Source organism: Thamnophis sirtalis, unplaced genomic scaffold (assembly GCF_051295495.1).
Source record: "Thamnophis sirtalis isolate CommonGarterSnake01/CBP01778 unplaced genomic scaffold, rThaSir2_p1.2 scaffold_4, whole genome shotgun sequence".
NCBI classification, from domain to species: domain Eukaryota; kingdom Metazoa; phylum Chordata; class Lepidosauria; order Squamata; family Natricidae; genus Thamnophis; species Thamnophis sirtalis.
The window spans coordinates 2,074,876-2,099,026 of NW_028261384.1; the positions used below are offsets into that span (position 1 = coordinate 2,074,876).

General features: G+C 49.0%; 2 protein-coding genes across 3 annotated transcripts; one reads left to right on the forward strand and one right to left on the reverse strand.

Moving 5' to 3' along the window:
- Positions 1–678: 678 nt before the first annotated feature.
- Positions 679–7,195, forward strand: LOC106543911 (zinc finger protein 783). The gene is made up of 7 exons (XM_087712224.1): positions 679–767; positions 2,223–2,608; positions 2,722–2,806; positions 3,005–3,134; positions 3,703–3,819; positions 5,104–5,214; positions 5,558–7,195. Exons 1-7 carry the CDS (start codon positions 744–746, stop codon positions 6,880–6,882), a joined length of 2,178 nt encoding a protein of 725 aa, XP_087568350.1. The 5' UTR covers positions 679–743; the 3' UTR covers positions 6,883–7,195.
- A 2,606-nt stretch (positions 7,196–9,801) lies between these two features.
- Positions 9,802–23,037, reverse strand: LOC106543918 (tigger transposable element-derived protein 1). 2 transcript variants are annotated; one of them, XM_087712323.1, is made up of 7 exons: positions 22,684–23,037; positions 19,833–19,959; positions 17,450–17,563; positions 16,387–16,500; positions 15,055–15,168; positions 13,685–13,783; positions 9,802–12,293 (listed from the first exon to the last, which is right to left on the reverse strand). In XM_087712323.1, the coding sequence occupies exons 1-7, from the start codon at positions 22,984–22,986 to the stop codon at positions 10,810–10,812; spliced, it is 2,355 nt and encodes a 784-aa protein (XP_087568449.1). In that variant the 5' UTR covers positions 22,987–23,037; the 3' UTR covers positions 9,802–10,809. The 2 variants fall into 2 exon arrangements, with proteins under 2 accessions (XP_087568449.1, XP_087568450.1); XM_087712324.1 differs by lacking the exon at positions 15,055–15,168.
- Positions 23,038–24,151: the final 1,114 nt, after the last annotated feature.

Sequence of the window (24,151 nt, forward strand, 5' to 3'; positions counted from 1 at the left end):
ACTGGGGAAAATCATGGAATACCGCGACCGGGCCATCGAAACTACCCAATTATGGATGAAGCATGCAACAGTGATACCCATTGTCATCAGGGCACTTGGCACCATGTCCAAGAATTTTACAAGACACATCCACAAATTGCAGCTTCCTGCAATAGCACCAGCGGAACTGCAAAAAAACTGCACTACTCGGAGCATCTTATATTTTAAGAAGGTGCTTGGTTGATACCGAGGATGCTGGCAGCAACCTGTATTAGCACCAGTCAATAGTATTTGCGATGCATTTTTGAATGTTCAGTTGACTGAGTTTCATTTTTAATGAATAAAGTAAATAATGCTAATAATGGATGCTTCAAAATCATTAATTTCATAATTAAAACAACTCATAAGAACAAGCAAAAAAAGATATTTTAGAGAATGAGGGAAATGGATACAATTTTCAGTAAAACTGATTGTTTCCCCGCCAAGGAAACCTTTTAAGATTAAGGAGACGATGTATATAAATAGGTATTTTAAATGTTGCATTTCAAGGAAGACTTGAGGGCGCAGGTTGGAGTTCCGCGCTTTTTTCCGGCCCCTTTTGCTTGGTCTCGTGTTCCTCCGGGCCTCCAGAGGTCGCTGCTTCCGATGGGAACCGCCGCCGAGCGCATGCGCGCTCATAGATCCATCCTGTGCTGAGGTTCTCCCGACGCTGGAGCGGCGTCCGGGGGCGCATGCGCGGAAGCTGCACCTAGCGGGCATCGGCCATGGCTGAGTGGACGCCTGCCCAGGTGAGGGTCAGCAATGCCCTTCCCGGTCGGTGAGGGGGAAGGAGGAGGGGAGGGGCAGGAGGGGGGTCCTGCGGTCCAGGTTGGCTTTTGAAGGGGTCTGGGGGGGGCTCCAGATGCCCCAGAGGAGTTGCTGCCTCTTTGGGGGACCCTGAACACCCTGATTGACAGCATCAAGGGGCGGGGCAAGAGGGCTCCTGAGCATGTGCAAAGTGCACAGCCGTGCAGTTTCGATAAAGCCCCCAATTTGGGGGTGAGGGGAAGGCTGTTGGGAGCAGCAAGAAGGATCCCCTTGAGAGGGGAGAAGAGCTGTCAAATGGCTCCTTTTGTGGGGCTGGGGGAGAGGAGGAGGCATGGGGGGGGCGCTGGCTGGCTTTTTGGAAGAAGGTCTGGGGGGCTCCAGGTGCCCCAGACGGGCTGCTCCCTGACTGACAGCATCAACAGAGTGGCAAGAGGGCTCCTGGGCATGTGCAGAGTGCACAGCCTTGCAGCAATGCACAAAGCCCTCCATTAGGGGACGGGAAGCAGCAGGAAGGATACCTCTTGGGAGGGGAGTGATGTCTCCTTTTTGGGTGTGGTCTGCCTAGACAGGAGGGTATGGCAGGATGGGAAGCCCCACTGAAAAGCGTTGACAGCATTGGGGCGGGTGGAGGGAGAGCAAGCGGGCCCCTTCTGCTCAGAAGGCATGCAAAAAAAAGCCCCCATTGGGGAAAGGGTGGTGGTCAATTTTGCCTTGCAGTTGTTAAATGAATCACATGGTTGTTAAGTGAATTTAGCTTGTCAGAAGGTTGCAAAAGGAACCACAAGAGCCCGGAACACACATAAATACCAGTCAGCTACCCAGCGTCCTAATTTTGATCATGTGACCATAGGGATGCTGCAATGGTCGTAAGTGTGAAACATGGTCTTAAGTCGCTTTTTTCAGGGCCGTTGTACCTTGGAACGGTCATTAAGCAGGCACTGCAACTATCTTAAATACGAGCCGGTTGCCAAGCATCTCAGTTTTGATCATATGACCGCGGGGATGCCATGACGGTCGTAAGTATGAAACACAGTCCCAAGTCCCCTTTTTTCCAGTGCCATTCTACCTTGCAATGGTCACTGAATGGATGCTGCAGCTGTCATAAATGAGTCGGTTGCCCAGCATCCCAATTTTGATCATGCGACCGCGGGGATGCCACGACGGTCATAAGTGTGAATCACAGTCCTAAGTCCCCTTTTTTCAGGGCCGTTGTACCTTGGAACGGTCACTAAACAGACACTGCAACCATCTTAAATACGAGCCAGTTGCGAAGCATTTCAATTTTGATCGTACGACAGCAGGGATTCCGTGACGGTCGTAAATGCGAACAACGCTCCTAAATCGGGTCGGAGGGGTGGGTGTATCTTCGAGCTGTCACTAAACAGATGGTTGTAAGTCGGAACGGATGCTGACTCCTGATCTTCCTTCCCGGCTAGGCGTGGGAATGGGAAGTGGAGCCTCAGCACCTGGCGCCCTTCCAACCCCCGGCCATTTTCGACCAAGCAGCCGAGAGAGAGATCTATCCGGCGGCTGAGATCTCCCTCTGGACAGTGGTGGCCGCCCTCCAAGCGGTGGAGAGGAAGGTGGACACCTCGGCCGCTCGCCTGCTCAACCTCGAAAGCCGCACGGCCACTGCCGAGAAGAAGATCTTCGAGTGCGAGAAGACGGAGCTAGAATTCGGCAGCCACCTGGCGGCCTTGGGCACCTTGATCCAGGAATACCGGGTGCTCCAACGGCGCCTGGAGAACGTGGAGAACCTCCTGAAGAACCGCAACTTCTGGATTCTCAGGCTCCCCCTCGGTCCGAAAGGGAGATCCCCAAGGTAAAAAAAGAAAGAAGCACACAAATTAAATGCAACCAGGTACGAATCCCGCCTGCGCCCGGCTGGCTGCGGACGCACCAGGTGTGACATAGGTGGCTCGCTTGGTCCCATAGAGCAGGGTCTCCAACCGTGGGAACTTTTAAGGCTTGTGGAATTCGACTCACAGAATTGGCGTTGCCAGCTGAAGGAATTCTGAGAGTTGAAGTCCGCAAGCCTTAAAAGTTCCCACGGTTGGAGGCCAAGCGAGTTTCCTGTTGTCGCACTGAATGTGGCGCCGGCTCAGGAATTCTGGGAGTTGAAGTTTTTCGACTTGAGGAGGTTGAGAAACGTGTCCTTCTCTGAAGCTGCGAAGCAGGTGACCTTGGTGAGGTCTTGGAGGGCTGCCTATCATTTTAGGTCCCTGTGACGTTTGACGAGGAGCAAGCGGTCCATTTTTCCACGCCGGAATGGGCCAAGCTGGAGGACTGGCAGAAGGAACTTTACCGGAACATCACGAGAGGAAGCTACGAGCCGCTTGTCTCTCTCGGTAAGCGCCGAGTTTGCCTTGAGGAGGATTCCTGTTATTGCTTTAGGCCAGGGGTCCGTGGTCCGTGAGCTGCAGCCTACGACTGGGCCCCCGAACCACGCGGAACCGTCCCCTCTCCCCTAATAACTAATCAGACAGGACCCCACTGTCGCTTTCCTCTTCCTCCATCGCTTCCATCTCCTCCGTCTCTCCCTTCTAGCACTGATGATGTTCCCTAGCTGGGTCATCAGATGTCTGCAAGCTCAGAGAGCACCAAGGACCCCACTGTGTGTTTCTCCTCCTCCTCCTCCTCCCCATGAACCTCACACTCGCCTAGCACTGTTGATGTTCCCAGGTTGTGTCATGAAATATCTCCAAGAAAACTCCTGAGATCAAAGACCACCAGGGACCCCACAGCCCTCCTCCTCCTCCCCAGGAACCTTCTAGCGTTGATGTTGTTCCCTAGTTGGGTCACAAAACCCCCCACCCAGCTCAGAGAACACCAAAGAGACCTCACAGCAGTTGAGCCCAGAGCTACAAAGGTTCCTTTCCATGTGCTTAACCTCTCTTCTTTCTCTCTCTCCTCCAGACTCTGCCATCGCCAAAGCTGACGTCCTTCCCCCACAGGCAGCTCTGGGGGTAGCACCCCATATTGCAGATCAGCCCTTGGCGGTGGGAAAGGGACTCCCCCCGGCGGCCAAACCAGGTGCGTGACACGTCCGAACAGAGTGTGGCTTTTGCTCTGCAAATCTCTCTCCTGATCCCAGTTGGTTTGAGATAATGGTTTCTTTTTAAGCCCTCTCTGACCCTTCTTCGAAGCCCCCGTCCCAATCCCTGGAGAAAAGGGGCCCTTCCTTTGGAGCAAAAGAGGCAAAAATCAAGACTCTCAAAAGGGCTGAAAGGGACCTTGGAAGTCTTCTAGTCTCACCCTCCCCCACCCCCTTTCCAAGATGGTTTGCATGGTGGAATTTGGCAGGAGCGGGCTGAGTTAGGCTCTGGCACCAGAGCTTTTCCCTCTCCCCAGTTTAGGCCAAGAATAGGGTATCTTGCAGGTATTGGGGAACCCTGGGGTCCCCCAGAGATGGGTCCGTCTTCTGAAGCATTCTTGAAGGGCTCAAAAATATGAGAGGCTCCTTCTGGAGCTGGGTCTGTAAACGTAGACCCCGCCTTCCATTTTCCCTTCCCCAAATTTCCCTGGCATACCATGATTCGTATTCTTTGCTGTGGTTTGCCTCTGGAATGATTCTTGATGTCCTGCAGCATTTGGAAAGCGGTACTCTCTGAGCTGGGTGGTTTCCTTGCAGACGTTTCATGACCCAACTAGGGAACATCATCAGTGCTAGGAGGGGAAGAGGTTAGAGGCCATACCCTGTTCCTTTCTAGTACTGATGCTGTTACCTAGTTGGGTCATAAAACGTCTGCAAGAAAACCACCCAGCTCAGAGAGCACACTATTACTTCTATCAGTAATTCTATCTTCTATCAGCAGTGCTTCAGATAGAAAATCCCTACAGAGTGGTGAGGACAGCGGAGATGATAGAAAGCTCGTTTCCCATCACTCAGGATGTTGCTTAAAAGCGCTGTGTGCTTAGAGCTCAACGAATTGTTAGAGACCCCACACACACATACCATGATCTGTTGCTGTTGCTCCCCTCTGGAAGAAAGTTTCAAAATATTTCTACAGGACTTCCCAATTCTGTCCATAGGCCATCCATCTGAGAAACTCACAAAATTCATTTTTCTCGCCATGTACATATATACATCCAAACTATATTGGTTTGTTTCTCTGTGCCATGTAATATATGTAGGTATATGCATACTTTTGTATTTATTGATCGATTTCGACATGTTCGTGTAATGTATATCAGAGGTGGAGACCCTTTGAGAGCTGTAAGTAAAAGAAATTTCATTTTAATGTTATGCCAATTAGTCTACATTAAAAGTGACAATAAAGTTATTCTGTAGTTCTGTGTGATCCTCTTTCCTAACAGCAGAACCATTGACTTCCAAAGACGATCTCTTGTCCTGGATTAAGCAGGAGGAATCTCCCGGTCCCGGGAAATGGAATCTGGAGAGAGAGATCCCTGCCACCCTCGGCTACGGTGAGTGTATTGGTCAAATGGATCACAGACCTCCAGTAGAAGCCATGATGCCATCTCATCTGACGTGATGTCATCACACTTCCTGGCATAGCCGACTGGGGAATTCTGGGAGTTGAAGTCCACTCCTCAAGTGGCCAAGGCTGAGCAACGTGCCTTCAAAACATTTTGCACCTCTCTTTTGTCTCCTTCCTCAAACGTTAGCTCTTCTCCTTCGCTGCAAAGATCCGTCCATTTGAGGACTCCCTTTGATTCAGGTTCCTCGGGAGGGGGGCTCAAACGACTGGGCTCTCCATCTTCTACCCATTTTAACTGAGTTATTTCCCCCTCCCTCCCTCTCTTCCAGACGAGAGCACCAGAGTCAAAAGCGAGGAACAGAAGCTCCAAGAAAGTTTGAAACAGGTGTTGCCTCCCCGGCTCCATGCAGGACCCAGCAACGAGGTCTTCCAGAGCCCCAGATGTTGCCAGAGGCAAAGCTGCCCTCAGGGTCAGCCTGCCCCTCCTCCTCCTCCTCCTCCTCCTCCTCCCCCACAAAAGCCACCGGAGGAGCCACCCCAACCCAGTGAGAGAAGCTGCCCCGAGCCCCCACCACCAGCAGCCTGCTTGAAGGAGGGCCAGCAAAGCTCTTTCAAGGGTCTGGATGAGCTTTCCTTGCCCCCGAGGATCCCTGCAGGAGAGGAAGGGTACGGAGAAGGGGTCAGGCCAGTGGCCGAATCCAGTGCCCCCCCGGTCCCTGAGCCCTTCCTGTGCCCGGAGGATAACAACGGCTTCAGCGATGTGGCCGTCTCTGAAACCGCCGGCCAGCCCCACGCCTGCTCCCTCTGTCCAAAGAGTTTCCGGCTGAAGACCAGCCTGCTTATCCACCAGAAGACCCACGCCGTGGGGAAGAGCGACAGCCCCTTCGTGTGCTCCGAGTGTGGCTGCGGCTTCAGCCACCAGGCTCAGCTGACCCGGCACCAGGCCATCCACGCCGACCGGCCGCACCAGTGCTCGGAGTGCCACAAAGCCTTCAACCGCAAGTCCAGCCTGGTGGTCCACCAGAAGACGCACCGCGAGCGGCCGCGCCCTTTCCAGTGTCCCCAGTGCAGCAAGACCTTCATCCGGAAACAGCACCTGGACGACCACACCCGCACCCACACGGGGGAGAAGCCCTACCAGTGCCCCGAGTGCGAGAAGCGCTTCGCAGAGAAGTCCAAGCTGACCAACCACTACCGGATCCACACCGGGGAGCGGCCGTACCGCTGCGGGCAATGCGACAAGCGCTTCGTGCGCGCCCACCACCTGGTCAAGCACCAAAGCAGCGTCCACCAAGCCGGGGCTAAGCTGTACTCCTGCCGCGAGTGTGGCCAGAGTTTTGGCCACGCCCAGGCCTTCCTCAGCCACCAGGCCAGCCACGCCAACGGCGAGAGGCGCCACCGCTGCACCGAGTGCCTCAAGACCTTCGCCCGCAGGAAGTATCTCCTGGAACACCAGCGCATGCACACGGGGGAGAACCCCTACACCTGCCCACACTGCGGCAAGCACTTCCGATACAAGCAGTCACTCAAGCAGCACCTGCGCATGCACCGGGAGCAACCACCACCTGCGCCTGCTGTGCCACCAAGCCTGCCAGGTGCCAGCTCCCTAGAGAAAGACCCCCTCTTCGAGACCAACCCCCCCAGTGGGACCTGAAGCTGGGCCACAAGCGGGCTTTTGTGCCACATGAACCGCTGGCCTAGAATTGGCCCGTTGGTGGGCCGGCTAAGATCCTCGCTGCCTTCCGTGGGGGGGCTCCAGTGCTTCTTCTCTCCCCACGGAGAGGCTCCCTTCTTGCTTGCTGATCAGGACCGTGTGGGGCAGGCTCTAGTCCTGTGGAATGAGCCCAGCTCCCCGCGATCAGAACACTCCAACCATCTGAAATATTTCTTCAATGGAGACCGCTGCCGAAAGACTGTCGCCGCCGTGCACGGCCGTCCGAGGAGTTGCAAGTCCTGGCCGAGCCGGACCTAAAATGTGATCATGTCCCATTACCCAGCCCAGCACTGGAGGCCGGCCTGCTGGGGTCAAAAGGGCTGCACCCTGAGTCCGCGGTCCCCTCGCCTGCAGGGAGAAAGACAGACTCCCCAAGGTCTCCGTGCACGGTTGTGGTTTTCTGGCCTCGCCCTCCACACCCTCCGCTAGATGATCAGAAGAGCGTTTGAAAGCACTTCGCGTGCGGCAGGCACAAAAGGCAGCCCAAAACTCAAGAATTGAGACTGGCCCCTGACTCTCCTCTCCGGAGGGCCACGCAGGGCAGCTATCCACGGGCAATTTCGGAACAATTCCACACTCTTGGTCCACAGGAGTTGCCCACTCCTCAAAAGATACCCTTCCTTATTTCGCTCCTGTTGGGAAAAAAAAAAGCTCCATTGTCAAACTCCTGGCTTATCAGTTTTCTGCCAGCGTCGACCTCTGCCAAAAAGCTCTTTTGCCGAAGTCTCAGCTGCGGTTTTCCATGTGGTACATTTATCGCTGAGACTCTTCACGGGCTCCCAGTTCTTATGCCCTCTCTGCCTGTTCAGACAGTGACGTGAAATCACGAGTTTGGCTCTGTCTCTTCAGATTCTTTGTCACCAAGAGGATGTAGCCCTCACATCATTCCCTCCTGTCCTGAAAAGCTGCCCACCCCCTCAAAAAGAAAGAAGACTCTGTAAGCGACCCTAAAACCATGGCCATCAGCCGAGACCTCCTGCCCACTTCCACACCAGGTTCTCACTGCTTTCTCAATTTGCAACAGCACTTACCTGTGTTACTCTTTGATACAGGTAGTCCTCGACATGCAGCAGTTCATTTAGCGACCGCTGAAAGTTACAACGGCATGAGAAAAGTGACGTTACTGCTTTGACACATACAACCGTTGCAGGATTCCCTGCGTCACGTGACCCCAAATTTAGGCGTTTGGAAACCTGCACGTACTTTTTAACAGCTGCTGTGTGTCCCTCGGTCGCGTCATCCCATTTTGCGACCTTACGACTTGCAAAGACAACGGGGGAAGCCAGAACCACTTAGCAACCGAGTGACTAACTTAGAAACCGCAGTGATTTACTTAATGACCATGGCAAGAAAGGTTGTAAAATGGGGGGAGGGGTTAAATGGGGGGGGGGAAAGGCTGCATTCCCTAGTGGCATCTTGCAAAGTGGGTAAGTGGTCCCGAAGTTGCGTGCAAGCATGCTGGATTGTCCATTCGATACTCTGAAGTGTTTTCGGGCCCCCGTCCTCACCTCATTCCAAGAGGGGGGAGCAGAGAGAGAGTCCTGCCCATTCCAACCCTCCGCCTACCTATTGCTAGCAAGCCTATCCCTGCTCCATTCTATGTCTGTTGGCCAAAACAGTGAGGCATGGCTTCCTAAAGCCCAATACAGGCAGTTCTTGACTTACGACAAGTCACAGTAGCCGTTTGGAGCAACACTCAGCCTTGAAAAGGGGACCTACAACACAGATCCGAAGTTCTGGCAATTGCACTCTTGTATGGTCACATCCACACACGTGGGGCTGTTGGCCATACAGCCGCCTCATCCACAGCCGTTTTGCAGCATCTCACGGGGACACACGACTGCCTTCGGCAGAGGTTTTGTTGAACATGGTTCTTAGTTTCTGTTTCTTGGCAAAACGGTGCTGTGGCAAACAAGGGATCCGCTTCTCGACTCCAGTGATACTCCGTACTGACTTGAGCAAATAAATTGTGCTACGTGTGATACCAAACCAACATTGTGCATCCATTTTCCCAGACAAGGCAGATCCTACAAAATCTTTTTTCAACTCTTTCAGCCTTTCCTCATACAACTCACACAGCTCCCAGTACATCACAAACACAGACACACACTTTCACTGAATATGATTTGAGGGGGGGAAATATAAGGAGAAAGAACATTCGGTCTAGTCCAGTGGTGAAGGTACTAGGTTAGAAAGTAGGAGACAGTGAATTCTAGTCCTGTCTTAGGCATGAAAGTTGGCTGGGTGACTTTGGGTCAATTTCCTTGTGCTGCCTTAGCCTATGAAAGCTGGTTTGGTAACTTTCAGCCAATCACCTGGAGACAGTGATTTCTAGTTTTGCCTTAGGCATGAAAGCTGCGCGGGTGACTTTGAGCTGATCCTGGTGATTACCCATATCACTTTGATGGTTTAAGGTGGGACTAGTAATTGGCCAGTGTCACCCAACCAGCTTTCATGCCTAAGGGAGACTAGAACTCCCCATCGCCTGGTGGTTGGCCAAAGTAACCCATTCAGCTTTCACGCTTAAGGTGGGACTACATTTCCCCATCTCCTGGTGATTGGCCCAAAGTCACCCATTCAGCTTTCACACCTAAGATGGGACTAGAATTCATTGTCTCCTGGTTTTTTGGCACAATTATATGCGAACTATTAAAGCGATTATTTTAATCGAAGAACAATATATAAACAATCCAGGTTTAGTGCCCACAATCGGGAAAGGATAACTCAGTCACTAAGTAATGCAGTCCATAAAGGGAGGGGGGGATCACAGTTTTACTTTTTCCATTCATACGCAATTTCTTACAATTCTTTTCCTACGCAACTTCTATTAGCCTTCAATGAACCAAGCTACACTTGACATGTTTTAAAACATCTTTATTTCTAAAGAAATCGATTTAGTCCACCAAGGAACCGAAGATCATTTCCAATATTTAAAAACATCCTTGATCTAACATGTATTATTATTACTATTAAGAGCCATCATGTTGTGTTACAGTACAAAAATAAAAGAATACAAAATCAGTGTTTACAATTACAGTACTGTACCTGTAAACATCAATAGAAATCCCCTTCCAAAGATTAGACTTTTTTGCTGCGTTATTGGAAATGTTGGACACTGAGGCCTAGAAGCCTAATAAACTGAGCATCTTCTGGCTTCTTCTCTTTTTCAGGATGGGGAAGGAGAGGTGAGCAAGAAATAGCTGTCCATAAAAAAATTCACTAAGTTTTCTTTGCACATTTTCTTCATCTATTTTCTTAGCACACATGCATTTACCAATGTAGCTTTCCAAAACGTTCTACATTCGGATCCATACGTCCTAATTTTTGTAGCGTTTCATTAACTTGAGAAAACACCGGTCAATATTTTCACATGGACTTCCTGGACTCCCAATATAACTTTCTAAAATGTTGTACAATTAGATCCATACTTCCTTTTTTTCCATAAATTTCATTAGCATCTGAGAAAACACCAATCAATATTTTCACATGAACTTCCTGGGCTCCTGATATAGCTTTTCAAAATATTCTATATTGGGATCTATACTATTTTTGTAAAAATTTCATTAACATGAGAAAACACTGGTCAATATTTTTCACATGAACTTCCGGGGCTCCCCAATATTAGCTATCCAAAACATTCTACATTCGAATTCATACTTAATTTTCATAACATTTCATTAACATCTGAGAAAACACCAATTAATATTTTCACATGAACCTCCTGGTCTCCCAAATGTAACTTTTCAAAATGTTCTACATTGGGATCCATACTTTCTAATTTTCATAACGTTTTGTTAACGTCCCAGGAAAAACAACAGTCAATATTTTCACACTGAACTTCCTGAACGTAAGTCTAGAAAATTTTATTTAATCTTCCTCCTCGGCCATGCCTTGGGCCTCCAGTTCTTCTTTCAGCTCGATCAGTTCTTCGTTGGAAAGCTCCCCCTCGGGGTAGGCAATCCATTTTTTCACGTCTTCTGCGTCCGCCTCTAAACTAAGGGCTCGGGTGAGTGTCAAAATGTTGTGACTGATTTCCTCCAAATCTTCGTTGGGGTCGAAGCCTTCAAAATTACGGACAAGGAGCGCAAAGCGTTTTAAGCACCGTTCCCAAATCCCTTGCATGCATTTCAGGCTGACATCCTTCCAGGCCGTCGCAATGTTTTCGATGCAGTGGTTGATATCATACGCTTTCCAAAACTCGCGCAAGGTCACCCCGCTGTCCTCCGTTGTGGCGATGGCCGTGGCCAGCGTAGCCCGTAAATAGCACGCTTTGAAGGTTGAGACAGCTCCCTGATCCATGGGCTGCAGGAAAGGGCTGGTGTTTTTTGGTAGATAAACGACCTTCACATCCAGATGGACATTGTCCAGGTGTGGGGGATACCCAAGGGCGCTGTTGAGGAGCAGAATAATTCTAAAAGGGATTCTGTTTTGAAAACAATATTCCTGCACTTGCGGGATGAAGCAATTCACAAACCAATCCTCGAAGAAGACTTGGGTCATCCAAGCCTTCTGATCGGATTGGTAATAAACGGGCAGGGTCTCCTGGCTGATATTTTCGCACACGGGGGGATCCTCCGATTTGTGGATCAGAAACGGCTTCAGCTTGAATCCAGCAACGTTTCCACCCAACAGCAAAGTGATCCTGTCCTTAAAGGCCTTGTATCCAGGCGTAGCTTGGGCCTCTTGGTGAAGGTAGGTCCGTTCAGGCATTTTTTTCCAGAATAACCTGGTTTTGTCCACGCTGAATATCTGTTCGGGCAAATAGTTCCCTTCCGTGATGAGCTCGTCAAAGTAGTCAAGGAAGCGCTGGGCTGCTATTTCGTCAGCACCCTCGGCTTCGCCTGGCGGGTGCATAGTGTGGTAATTAAACCGCCGCTGGAAGCGCATGAACCAGCCACGGCTGGCCGTGAACGTTTCGGTGCACTCCTCGCCCGCTCGTTCCTTCAGGGTCGCGAAAATGCTGCGCGCCTTGGCCTGAATGAGAGGGAGGCTGATGGGAATCCTTTTCTGGATCTGATCCTCGATCCAAAGCATCAGGAGTTTCTCCGTTTCGTGGATGAGGCCCTTGCGTTGCCTGGTGATAATGGCTTTCGTCCCCGGCGATCCTTTCATGGCCTCCCTGATCCGCTCCTTATTCTTCAAAATGGTGGAGATGGTAGAATGGGCCAGGCCTTCTTCTTGAGCGATGATGTTCACCTTCTTCCCGGCATCGTAGGCTTTGATGATCTTCATCTTCAAATTCAGACTGATGGCCTTCCTGTGCTTCTTGCTGCGCTCTTCGGATGAACCGTGGCCCTTTCTCTTCCCCTTTGAGGACATGGCAAGCGAAAATAAGAGCCCGTTGCAGAATACTGTAGACAGAGGGAGAAATGAGAGATATTTTTTTTATTAAAAAAAGTTTAATTGTTTCAGAACAATTTAACTTCAGGTGGGAGAAGCGTAAATATGTATTTTCCTGGTTGGGTAACAATTTCGCTACCTGGCTCAAAGCATGTAAATCAGATGTTCAACTGAGGAAACTTTTAAGACCTGTGGACTTCAACCCCCAGAATTCCCCAGACAACAAATACATGGATCATCAAGACAATTGGGGGCACGGTGGCTCGCATGGTTAGGATGCTAAGCTGGAGGTCATCAAGCCCACAATTGAGACCCGGTGCTGCTCTAGGGCGGGGTGAGCTCCCATCCTTCCCTCCAGCTCCTGTTGAGGACATGAAAGGAGCTTTCAAATGGGCATCTCCCCCGCCCTAGAGCAGTGATGTCACCGGCTAATCCGATCAACACAGAAGCCCCTCAGTGCTTCTGACACGAGTGCGATGCAATCAGGCCAATCAATCCAGACTTCTCCCTCGAGGCACGAATGGCCAGGCTTAAATTATCACATTGTGCAACAATTCCGCTTGCTTGGATAGTCCACAAGGGCGGGAAACGCAGAAGGAAAGAAGAGAGGAGGACAACCCACAAAAGGTGAATGAACTCGGAGCAGTCATGGTTGCATTGCTGGAAGAGTCGAAGGGCCAAATTATGCTGGAGAAATCATAATTAACAGCCATTAACGGCAAACACTATCATTATTATTGATCATTAATAATGACCGTTATTAGCGGCCAACAATACCTTGATGGCACACAGTCAAGTAGTCAAATCCAAGGAAAAATTGATTCCTCTTAGCACAATGGTTTGTCGCGTGGCCACTGAGCCCAGTACAGGAAATCCTCAATTTACAACCATTTGTTTAGTGACCGCTGGAAGTTACAACGGCACTGGGGGGGAGGGGATTTATGACTGTCTTTCAAACTTACGAGTACTGCAGCACCCCTGTGGTCACATGATCAAAAGTCGGTAATTGGCATGTATTTATGACAGTTGCAGCGTCCTGGGGGTCAAGTGATCGCCTCTGGCGACCTACTGACAAGCGAAAGGGGAAGCCAGATTCACTCTGTTACCCACTGAACAACTGCGGTGATTTGCAAAAGCTGTGGGGAAAAGGCGTAAAATGGGGCGGAACTCCCTTAAGTGGGAGCAATGGAAATGTTGTAATTCAAGGACGACCTGAAGCAGATCCTGCCCTCCCCAAACTCTGCTCCCTGACATTCTTGACCAGGACTTGTGGGCTTCCTAGCCTATACCCTGGCAAGGTGGAATTATTTTGGTTAATTCAGTGGGAAGGCCACGTCTCAACAAATAAACTACCGCCACCGTTCAAAAGAGACATCAGAAGAACCGAGAATTCTCCTCTTACCAGAGCTGGGGCCTTCCCCGAAGAACAACGGATCCTGAGCACACTGGTCTTCCTGAAGCCCACAGAGATGCTCTTCAGAAATAGTAATGGTCTGGTACTCTGGAAAGAAAGAAAGAGAGGGAGGGAGAAAGGAGGAAAGGAGGGAGGGAAGGAGAGAGAAAGAAAGAAAAAAGGAAAAGAAAGAGGGCGGGAGAAAGAGAAAGGAAGAGGGAGGGAGGGAAAGAAAGAGGGAAGGAAGGAAGGAGGAAGGAGGGAAAGAAAGAGAGAAAAGGAAGGAAGGAGGGAGGGGGGGAAGGAAGAGAAAGACCGAGGGAAAGAAAGGACAGAGACAGAAAGAAAAAGATAAGTAGATAGATAGATGATATAGATAGATAGATAGATAGATGGATGGATGGATGGATGGATGGATGGATGGATGGATGGATGGATGGATGGATGGATGGATGGATGGATGGATGGATGGATGGATGGATGGATGGATAGATAGATGGATAGATGGATGGATGGATAGATGGATAGATAGATGATAGACAGACAAGACAAGACAGACAGACAAGGGCTCCAATTTATTGCCTTGATGAAATACACACTATACCAACACCCATGGAGATTGAGGATTGTTGAGATGTTGACCCAAACATAAAGTGGGGACAGGGAGAGGTTTGGGGATCTTAGATCAGCTTAATATAGCAACGACTGTGAGGTCCTTGGTGCTCTCTGAACTTGAAGGTTTTTGTGGGACATTTCATGACCCAACTAGGTAACATCATCAGTGAGAGAAGGGAATGGTATTTGCTCTCTAACCTCATTCCTTTCTGGCATTAGCGATGTTCTCTAGTTGGGTCATGAAATGTCTGCAAGCAGACAACCTAGCTCAGAGAGCACCAAGGACCCCACAATCCTCCTCCTCCTGACACGCCACTCCCTTTTAGCACTGATGGTGTTGCCTAGTTAGGTCATGAAACGTCTAAAAGTAAACCACCAAGCTCAGAGTGCACCGAGGGCCACCCAGCCCTCCTCCTCCCCGCTTTCTCCTCCTCTGCAAACCCCACTACCTACAGGATTGATGATATTGCCAAGTTCGGTCATAAAGCGTCCGCAAGAAAACTACCAAGTTCAGAGAGCACCAAGGACTCCACCGTTCAATCCTGAGCTTCAAATATCGCCCTCTATTGATAACAGCAATGATCAGAATAAAGAAATATATAGATACCACAGCCCAGTAGGACTTCAACTGTGAGTTAAAAAGAGAAGCCAGATTGTTGGGGTCAATATACGGACTCTAAATGGCTCAGAGTGGGCTGTAAAGCACAATGAACCGATATATAAGTTTAAATGCTATATAGCTCTCGATAGAAAGGGGTACCTACCCTCACTAGGATCGTATTGCATGTGCTCTCTGTGGGACTCCCCGGGGCCCAAGCACACCTCCTCCATCTCCTCTTTAATCCCAGAGGGTATGTCTACATACTCCATCGAAGAACCTGGACACGGAAGAGAGGAAAATGGGCATTGCTCTTCTCTCACATCAAGGAATCTCATGGACTGGAAGAAGTGTGCAGAAGCAGAACTGAGGAGGCAAGACATAAGGGCACTGCCTGCGGTTCACCGACAAATGCACGCTCGACAAAAGCGCGAGTTCAAAATCGCGCCGACGAATGAGCACAGAAGCGCGCTGACAGAAGCGCGCTCTAAACCTAACCCTAAAGGTAACCCTAACCTAAACCTAAACCTAACCCTAAACCTAACCCTGAACCTAACCTTAAACCTAATCCTAAACCTAACCCTAAACCTAACCCTAACACTAAACCTAAACATAACCCTAACCCTTACCTTAACCGTAATGGTGCTTCTGTTGGCACTCTTTTTTCGGCGAGGTTTTATCGCCGCAGTTTTGTCGGCACGCTGTTGTTGGGCGCGCATTTGTCGGGTCACGACTGCCTGCGGCATTAAGAGTCAAGAAGATGGTTGGAAACAAGCCGAGATGAACCGGAAGTTGATGGGATTCAGCTGGAGAAGAAAAAGGCCCACTGAGGACACAGGGGTGCCAAACTTGATTTCATTGAGGGTTATAACTGCATCAGAGTTATGTTTGACCTTGAGGTTGGGGGGGGGAGGGTGGATGTGGCCAGATCGTCGTCACTCATGTCAGGGACACCTATGGCGCCCAAAGTTAAGGTGTTGTCCTCAACATCAGGAGACAATGAATTCTAGTCCCATCGTAGGCATGAAAAAGAGTTGAGTGAGTTTGGGCTAATCACCGGGAGACAGTGAGTTCCAGTTCCGCCTCAGGTATTAAAGCCAGCTGGGTGATTGTGGGCCAGTCCCTCTCTCCCAACCCAACTCACCTTCCAGGTCATTGTGGGAAAAATAGGAAGGGAAAGGAATATTACAGATTTTCCCCACCTTCAGTTACTTACAAAGTAATCAAGGTAGATTAAAAATCTAATATATCAATAACAAATAAGCAGTAAGGAGATGTCCGATTTATTCATACCAGCTTCCCATTTCTTTCCAGAATATGTCATTCTAGCACGGTCCAGAGGGAAGCAAGATTCTGGGATGCTCATCTCCCTGGTCAACGAGGAAGACGAGGAATTTTGGGCCAGCAAGGAAGATTTTCCCTTATGGGGAAAAAAGGCACGAGGAAAGGCTCCCTTCTTTCTAAGCCAAACCACAATTCCAGGACACTGTCTATTCACCCTCATGAAGTCCAGCACTGATCTCCTCAGGAGGCCTGATGATGCCACCGCCTTGAGGTCCTTCTACTTCTTCTTTCAGCCACAAAGAAACATCAACCGGAGCAACAGGGGACTCTGAATGGGGGAGAGAGGAAAAGGTTGCCGTAAACCCCAAGGTCAAAACCCCCAAGGTCTGAAGGTGACCCACCCTTGAAAAGCATCCGGGTTCAAAATGTGGTGGTCGCCCTGGTTTTGGAGAAGCCGAGTTTTGCAAACAGGTCAGCCCTTTTATCAGTTCCTGGTTTGCTACGGTGTCCAATTCACTGTGCTGGTTGTTAAATCCCCACCATCATCTTTTAATGCCCCCACATGCCACATGGGGGGGGGGGGAGTCTGGCCAACTGAATGGAGCTGAGTGTTTACTGGCCGGCTGCCCTTCCTGTCGCCAATGCAGAGCTGTATTCAGCAGACATATTCCCACCGTGCCCAGAGTCAGAAATATCTGCCTCTATTTAGGGTCGAACTCACAGCCTCCTGATTGTGAGGCAAGAGCTCCACCTCTACGATACCACAACACCCTATAACAGTTTGTTTAGTGACCGACCAAATTTACAAGGCAGCAAAAAAACTGACTTAGGGATCTTGTTCCTCAGTTGGGTCATGAGATGTTCACAAGGAAACCATCCAGCCCAGAAAGCATCAAGGATCCCACACTCCTTGTCCTCCTTCTCTCCCCCCCCCCTTCTTTTTCTCCTCTACTCCGCAAACCTAGGGGTGAAATCCAGCAGGTTCTGACAGGTTCTGGAGAACCAATAGCGGAAATTTTGAGTAGTTCAAAGAACCGGCAAATGCCACCTCTGGCTGGCCCCAGAGTGGGGAGGGAGTGGGGATTTTGCAGTATCCTTCCCCCAGGAGTGACATGGGAATGAAGATTCTGCAGTATCCTTCCCCTGCCACGCCCATCAAGCCATGCCCATAGAACCAGTAGTAAAAAAAAAAAAAATTGAATTTCACCACTGTGCAAACCCCATTCTCTTCTAACGGATGATGCTAACCTGTATATTTCAAGAAGCAGTACACTTACCTGTGCCAGGATGTGCTGGTGTGTCATTCTCAGACATGGTTTCAACAGTTGTATCATACAAGGAGTCTCCTTGTTCAATCCGGGTCAGGATCTCAGGCTTGGCAATCGCATAATCTATTCATGGAACAAATGAAAATACACTTGTTAACCGTGAAGGAAATGATATTAAGTTACTCTTTTATAAAATGTTAAAAGGTTACTTTTGTATTCCTTTACAATGTTAAATGTACAAGCCATTATATTCTTGCCTAAAATGTGTAAAAAGTTACTTTGCTTTTGCTAACCACAAAACGCATTGAGTAAAGAGGACAAGATAACCTGTGTTGTTATTCCAAGCCGTTTACAGGCTTCTCACGTACAAGTGAGATAGGAAGCCACCTGCTCAGGCGAAAAGGCACCAGGGAAACCCAAACAAGAGATAGGGGCCTATGTTGTTATTCCAAGCCGTTTACAGAGGCGTCTCACTCTCACGTACAAGTGAGATAGGAAGCCACCTGCTCAGACAAAAAGGCACCAGAGAAACCCAAACAAGAGACAGGGGCCTCTCGGCCAAGTTGACCTTTTACAGTGTGGGATGACAAAAGCCATGACTTCAATGGAGGAGCAGGAGAGTGGGAGAGTTCCTTAGGAGTAGAGAGTGTGAAATGTATTGTTTGAATGTTATTCTTTGCTCTCCATCCACTTGGGAGGAGACTTGGTGGCACCTTCGCAAACGCTTCTTATTTTTCTGTAAATAAACTTTTTTGAATTGAGAACCAGTTTTGTCTCTGTCTCATGAGGATTTAATGATTGGGTTTTTATCTCACAACTGCACAAACAAATTTTAGGGGAAAGGCAAAATAAGAGGAAAAGAGAACATTGTCACTAGAAATGGGGCGACGTCCATCTGGGGACGTCTTGCCCAAAACAGTACAGGTAGTCCTCGACTTACAACGGGTCATTTAGTAACCGTTCAAAGTTACAGTGGCATTGGAAAAAGGGACACATCACTTTTCACACTTATGATTGTTGTAACATCCCTGTGGTCACGTGATCAAAATTCAGATGCTAAGCAACTGATTCATATTTATGACCATTGCAGCGTCCCAGGGTCACGTGATCCCGTTTTGTGACCTCCTGACTAGAAAAGGTCAAGGGGGAAGCCAGATTCACTTAACAACCATATCACTAAGTTAACAACTGCATGGATTCACTTAACAAATGTGGCAAATGTGCCTTGTAAATTCGAAAGGTCACTAAATGAACTGCTATAGAGTAGTGTGGTGGCCTAGGGGTGGAGCTCTCACCTCACAATCATGAGGCTATGAGTTCGATTCTGGGCAGAGGCAGATATTTCTCTCTCTGGACACGATGAGAATAAATCTGCTGAACAAAACTCCCCATTGGCGACAGGAAGGGCATCCTGCCAGCAAACACTCTGCTAGCTCCGTTCAGTTGCTCAGACTCCACTCCGCAAGGGATTATGGGGTCATTAAAAGGAGATGACTAAACGAACTGTTGCAAGTCAAGAACTATCTATAGTGACTGTGAATAAAGCTTCCCAACCCAGGAAAAAATCACAACTGGCACATAAAATATAATTATACAAAAGGCCTCCTGGCCACACCCACCACACCAATTCCTCCATCTCCTAAACCTCTTAGGACATAATTTTTATAAAACAAAACGAATAAATCAAAGTGAGTAAGAATAACGCCATCTTATATTCTCACTCTGCACATAGATTAGAGCAGGGGTGGGCAAATGCTCGTTCATGAAGCTGGACTTGTGCGAATAGAGGGTGCTTGCCCTCCCGTGCGAATATCCACGCGTGTGACCAGATGCCACTTGAATTCGCACCTGAATCTCCACTCACAGGAGTAGAGGATGCTCGCGTGAATGGAACCGCATATGAGTACAAATGTCCACCCCTCACACGATTGGAGTTTCACGCCTGAGTGCAAGCACCCTCCACTCGTGCATGAAGCTCCATTTGCGCAAGGGGAGGGAACATGCACGTGTGCGAGCCACGTGCATCAAATGGAGTTGTGCATGCCCGTGTCTGCCACTCACAAACCGACTGTGCTGTGCCGCCAAGCTTGAAAGTTTGGGAACCTCAGGATTAGATAACAAACAAAAATATACAATGCCCTCAAAAGAGGACACCAACTGAAATGGAAATGGGCTGGTCACATAGAGCAAGGACTGAGGGTAGGTGGACCAAAGCAGTCATAGAACAGATCCCACTTGATAAAAAAAAACAGCCACAAAAGACACCTAGAACAAGGTGGCCTAAAGGGATCAACAAAAATGGCAGATCCAATTGGGAAAAGAAAGCTCGGGATCATATTGATTGGAAACCCGCAGAAGCTAAACAAGACAATGAATGATGATATATTCTCACCCATTGAGACCAACATCTCATAATTGCTTTTCATGACTGTCTTATACAGATCCTTCTGCAGTTCATCCAGATTGCCCCATTCTTGCTCGTTGAAATGAACAGACAGGTCATCAAAAGTGACTGGAACCTGGAAATAAATAGCAGGGTTACAGTTTTAGTATTCTCTGGCCTCCAAATCCTGTATGTTTAACAGCAAGTTGACAAATACCTGTTGGATAAATTGGAGTTAAGTTGCATACTGGGGAGGAAAAAACAATATTTTTAGCACACAAAAGCCTACTAGCTTTCTCTAGATCAGGGGTGTCTTGGCAACTTTAAGATTTGTGGACTTTCAATCCAGCCAGAATCCCCCAGCCAGCATGCTTTTAAGAGGGGAGGACTTCAACTCCCAGGATTTAATTTAAGAGACCTTCCGCCATATTTGCAGAATTCAAGCTGTACAGGTAGTACTCAACTTATGACCACAATAGAGCTCCAAATTCCTGTTTCTAAGCAAGATTAGGAATTTTGCCCCATTTTACAAACTTTCTTGCCACAGTTGTTAAGTGAAACACTTAGCTGGGGGATTCTGGGAATTGAAGTCCCCAAAAGTCTTAAAGTTTGGAGATCCCTTATCTAAATAAACAAATCTGATTGAAAAAGGAAGCTTGGAAAGGGTCAAAATCTCCCAAATGTGTCAATAATTCAGGCTTCCCCAAACCAACAATGTAGGACTCAGCCTGATGCTGAAACCAGTCAAGGCAGTCTCTGGCTCAAACCAACTAGGTAACATCCTCAGTGCAAGGAGGGAATGGGGTTTGTGGGGTGAAGAGGAGAGGAGAGGAGAAAGAGAAGGGGAAGACAAGTGTGTAGTGTTCATTGAGTGTTGCTGTTTTCTTCCAGACTTTTCATGACTCAACCAGGTAACATCAGCAGTGATAGAAGGGAGTGAAGTTTGCGGACAGGAGGAGGAGGAGGAGGAGGAGGAGGAGGAGGAAGAGGAAGACGACGATGACGACCGTGAGCCAGGGTAGCCATATAAATGTTCTTACAGGTCATCCTCACCAACAATTACACCACTGAAAAAAGTGAAATTTCATATTTAACTATTGCAGCATCTCCACAGTCACAAGATTTAAAATCAGATGCTTGGCAGCTGACTCATACTTAAGACGGTTGCAGTGACCCAGATCATGTGATCCTCTTTTCCCACTTCTGACAAGCAGTCAACCAGGGAAGCCAGATTCACGACCCTGTGACTCATTTATTGGCAGTGATTCCCTTAACCACTGGCAAAAAATGACGTAAAATGGGGCAAAATTCACAATGTCTCACTTAGCAACAGAAATGTTGGGCTCAATTGTAGTCCTAAATTGAGGACTACCTGTATCTATCTATCTATCTATCTATCTATCTATCTATCTATCTATCTATCTATCTATCTATCTTCCAAGAATATCTGCTCCTCATCTAAATATGATCTAAGTGTTCCCAGCATGTTTAAAATTGAGAGCAACTGCACTGATCACCAAATGCAGAGAAACACCAAGGACCTCTCAGCGCTCCTCTCCTCCTGCAAAAACCCCACGCTCTCTTCTAACACTGATGACATTCCTAGTTGGGTCATGAAACATCTGCAAGAAAACCGCTAAGCCCAGAGATTACTAGGGACAGTCCTTAGAATAACTTTATCATCACTTTGAATGTACAGTAAAATGAAATTCCGCTGCATACAGTTCTCACCACCTCCAACACAAACTATGTAAACATGTCAAAGGGGAGAGAGAGAGAGAATAGATAGATAGATAGATAGATAGATAGATAGATGGATGGATGGATGGATGGATGGATGGATGGATGGATGGATGGATGGAAGGAAGGAAGGAAGGAAGGAAGGAAGGAAGGAAGGATGATAGATAGATATAGATAGATAGATAGATAGATAGATAGATAGATAGATAGATAGATAGATAGATAGATAGATAGATAGATAACAGTAGATAGACAGAGACAGACAGACACAGTAGATAGATAGATGGGTGGGTGGATGGATGGATGGATAGATAGATAGATACAGTAGATAGATAGATAGATAGAGAGAGAGAGAGAGAGAGAGACAGACAGACAGACAGACAGACAGACACAGTAGATAGATAGATGGGTGGGTGGATGGAGGGATGGATAGATAGATAGATACAGTAGATAGATAGATAGATAGAGAGAGAGAGACAGACAGACAGACAGACAGACAGACACAGTAGATAGATAGATGGGTGGGTGGATGGAGGGATGGATGGATGGATGGATGGATAGATACAGTAGATAGATAGATGATAAATAGATAGATAGATAGATAGATAGATAGATAGATAGATAGATAGATAGATAGATAGATAGATAGATAGATAGATAGATAGAAACAGTAGATAGAGAAACAATGATGTACAGACCCACATATATTATGTGACACGGAGAAACAACAGTCTAGTTCAGATATATACATGCACACCGCAAGAAAAACGAATCTTGCGGGTTTTCCTCTCCACCAACCTCCTGCCCTGATGATGTCCCACAGTTGAGATGTCCGTAAGAAACCCACCCAGCTCAGAGAGACCCTCAAGAACCCCACAGTCCTTCCTCCTCCTCCTCTTCTTCCTCCCAGCCCTGACGCTGTCACCTAGCTGGCTCCCGAGACGTCTGCCAGGAAACCACCCACCCCTCAGACACACACACACACACACCCCAACCTCCTGTCAGTCCCGCTGCCCCACAGCTACGCCAACCGGCCCCATCTCTTGGCCCACCACCCCCGCCCGTTCCAAACGGGGACCCCCCCCCTCCCTCCCGGTCCTCGGCATCTCCCCAAGCCGACCTTGGGCGTCTCCCCCTGGCCGCCCGGCGGGAAGCGGAGGATCCAAAAGTTGCGGTTCCTCAGCAGGTTCTCCAGGTTCTCCAGCCGCCGTTGGAGCCGCCCGTACTCCTGGACCAGGCCCCCCAGGGCGGCCCATTTGCCTTCCAGCTGACTGCCCAGCTCGGTTACCGTCCTCTGGCAACCGCCCAGCTTCTTCTCGGCCGAAGCTAAGCGCCCTTCCAGGCTCAGCAGACGAAGCCCGGGACCGTCCGACGCCTCCGGGCCTTGCAAAGCCGCCCCGACCGGCCACAACGGCGCCTCCATCTCCCTCGCTCTGAGGTAAAAAGAAAGGAGTAGAAAGGGGAGGGAGGGGGGGCACAGAGAAAGGCCGTCATGCCCCGCGGCAGTCGGACGGACAAGCCCCGCCCACCCAGAGACGCTCCGTCCGCCCCCCTCGCCTGCCCCGCCGTCTCTGAGGTGGGGAGAGAAACCTGGCGCAAGGCCTAGAGCGGCCGCTGCTTGGGTGGCGGACGACCCCTGCCGGCGGGAGGAGCGAGGAGTGGTGCGCCCTCTTCCTCCGTTGTTTTTTTTTTTTTTTGAGCGGGAAAATTGTCTCCGCCTCAGAGGGAGCGTCGCCCGCCGAAGGGAGAGGTCGCGTCGGGCTGAGGGAAGATTCCTGAGGGGGGGGAGAGGAGAAAAGAGATTTCTTTTCCTTCCCCTCTTTCTTTGTTTCTCTCCCTATCCCTCTTTCTCTCTCTGTCCGTCTTTCTCTCTGAATAAGAGCATAATCTGGAGTGGCATGCAGGTATTTTGTCTTTCTCTGAATCGATTATGGTCTCAGGAATCACATTTAAAATCCATTTGACCAAACTCATCCCGATTCATGGCCTTCCAAATATTGGAAATCGGGTCTGCCTTTCATTGAAAGATCCATAAGAATAAAATAATTTTTAGAAGAGGCGTTATCAGGTAAGTTACCCAACGCCCTTTCTCTCTCTCTCTCCCTTTCCCTTTTGGTCTACCTCTTTCACTTTCTTTCCTTCACTGTCTTTCCCACTTCTTCCCCTTGCTCTTTCTATTCCTCCCTTTTCCCCTTGCTCCATATTTCCCTTTCTCTTTCCCTCCCTCCAGCCTCATCTCTAGCTTTTGTGATCAAGTGATGGGCATCTCAGGCTTCTGAGCCTGAGCCCTTCATCTGTAAGCAATAGCAGTTAGACTTATATACCGCTTCATAGGGCTTTCAGCCCTCTCTAAGTGGTTTAGAGTCAGCACATCGCCCCCACAGTCTGGGTCCTCATTTCACCTACCTCGGAAGGATGGAAGGCTGAGTCAACCTTTGAGCCGGTGAGATTTGAACCGCTGAACTGCAGATAGCAGTCAGCTGAAGTGGCCTGCAGTACTGCACTCTACCCACTGCGTCACCTCAGCAAGGGAGAGAGGGTTCCATGACAGGCTATGAAAGGGTGAAGAGAGCTGGGATTGGGGGTGG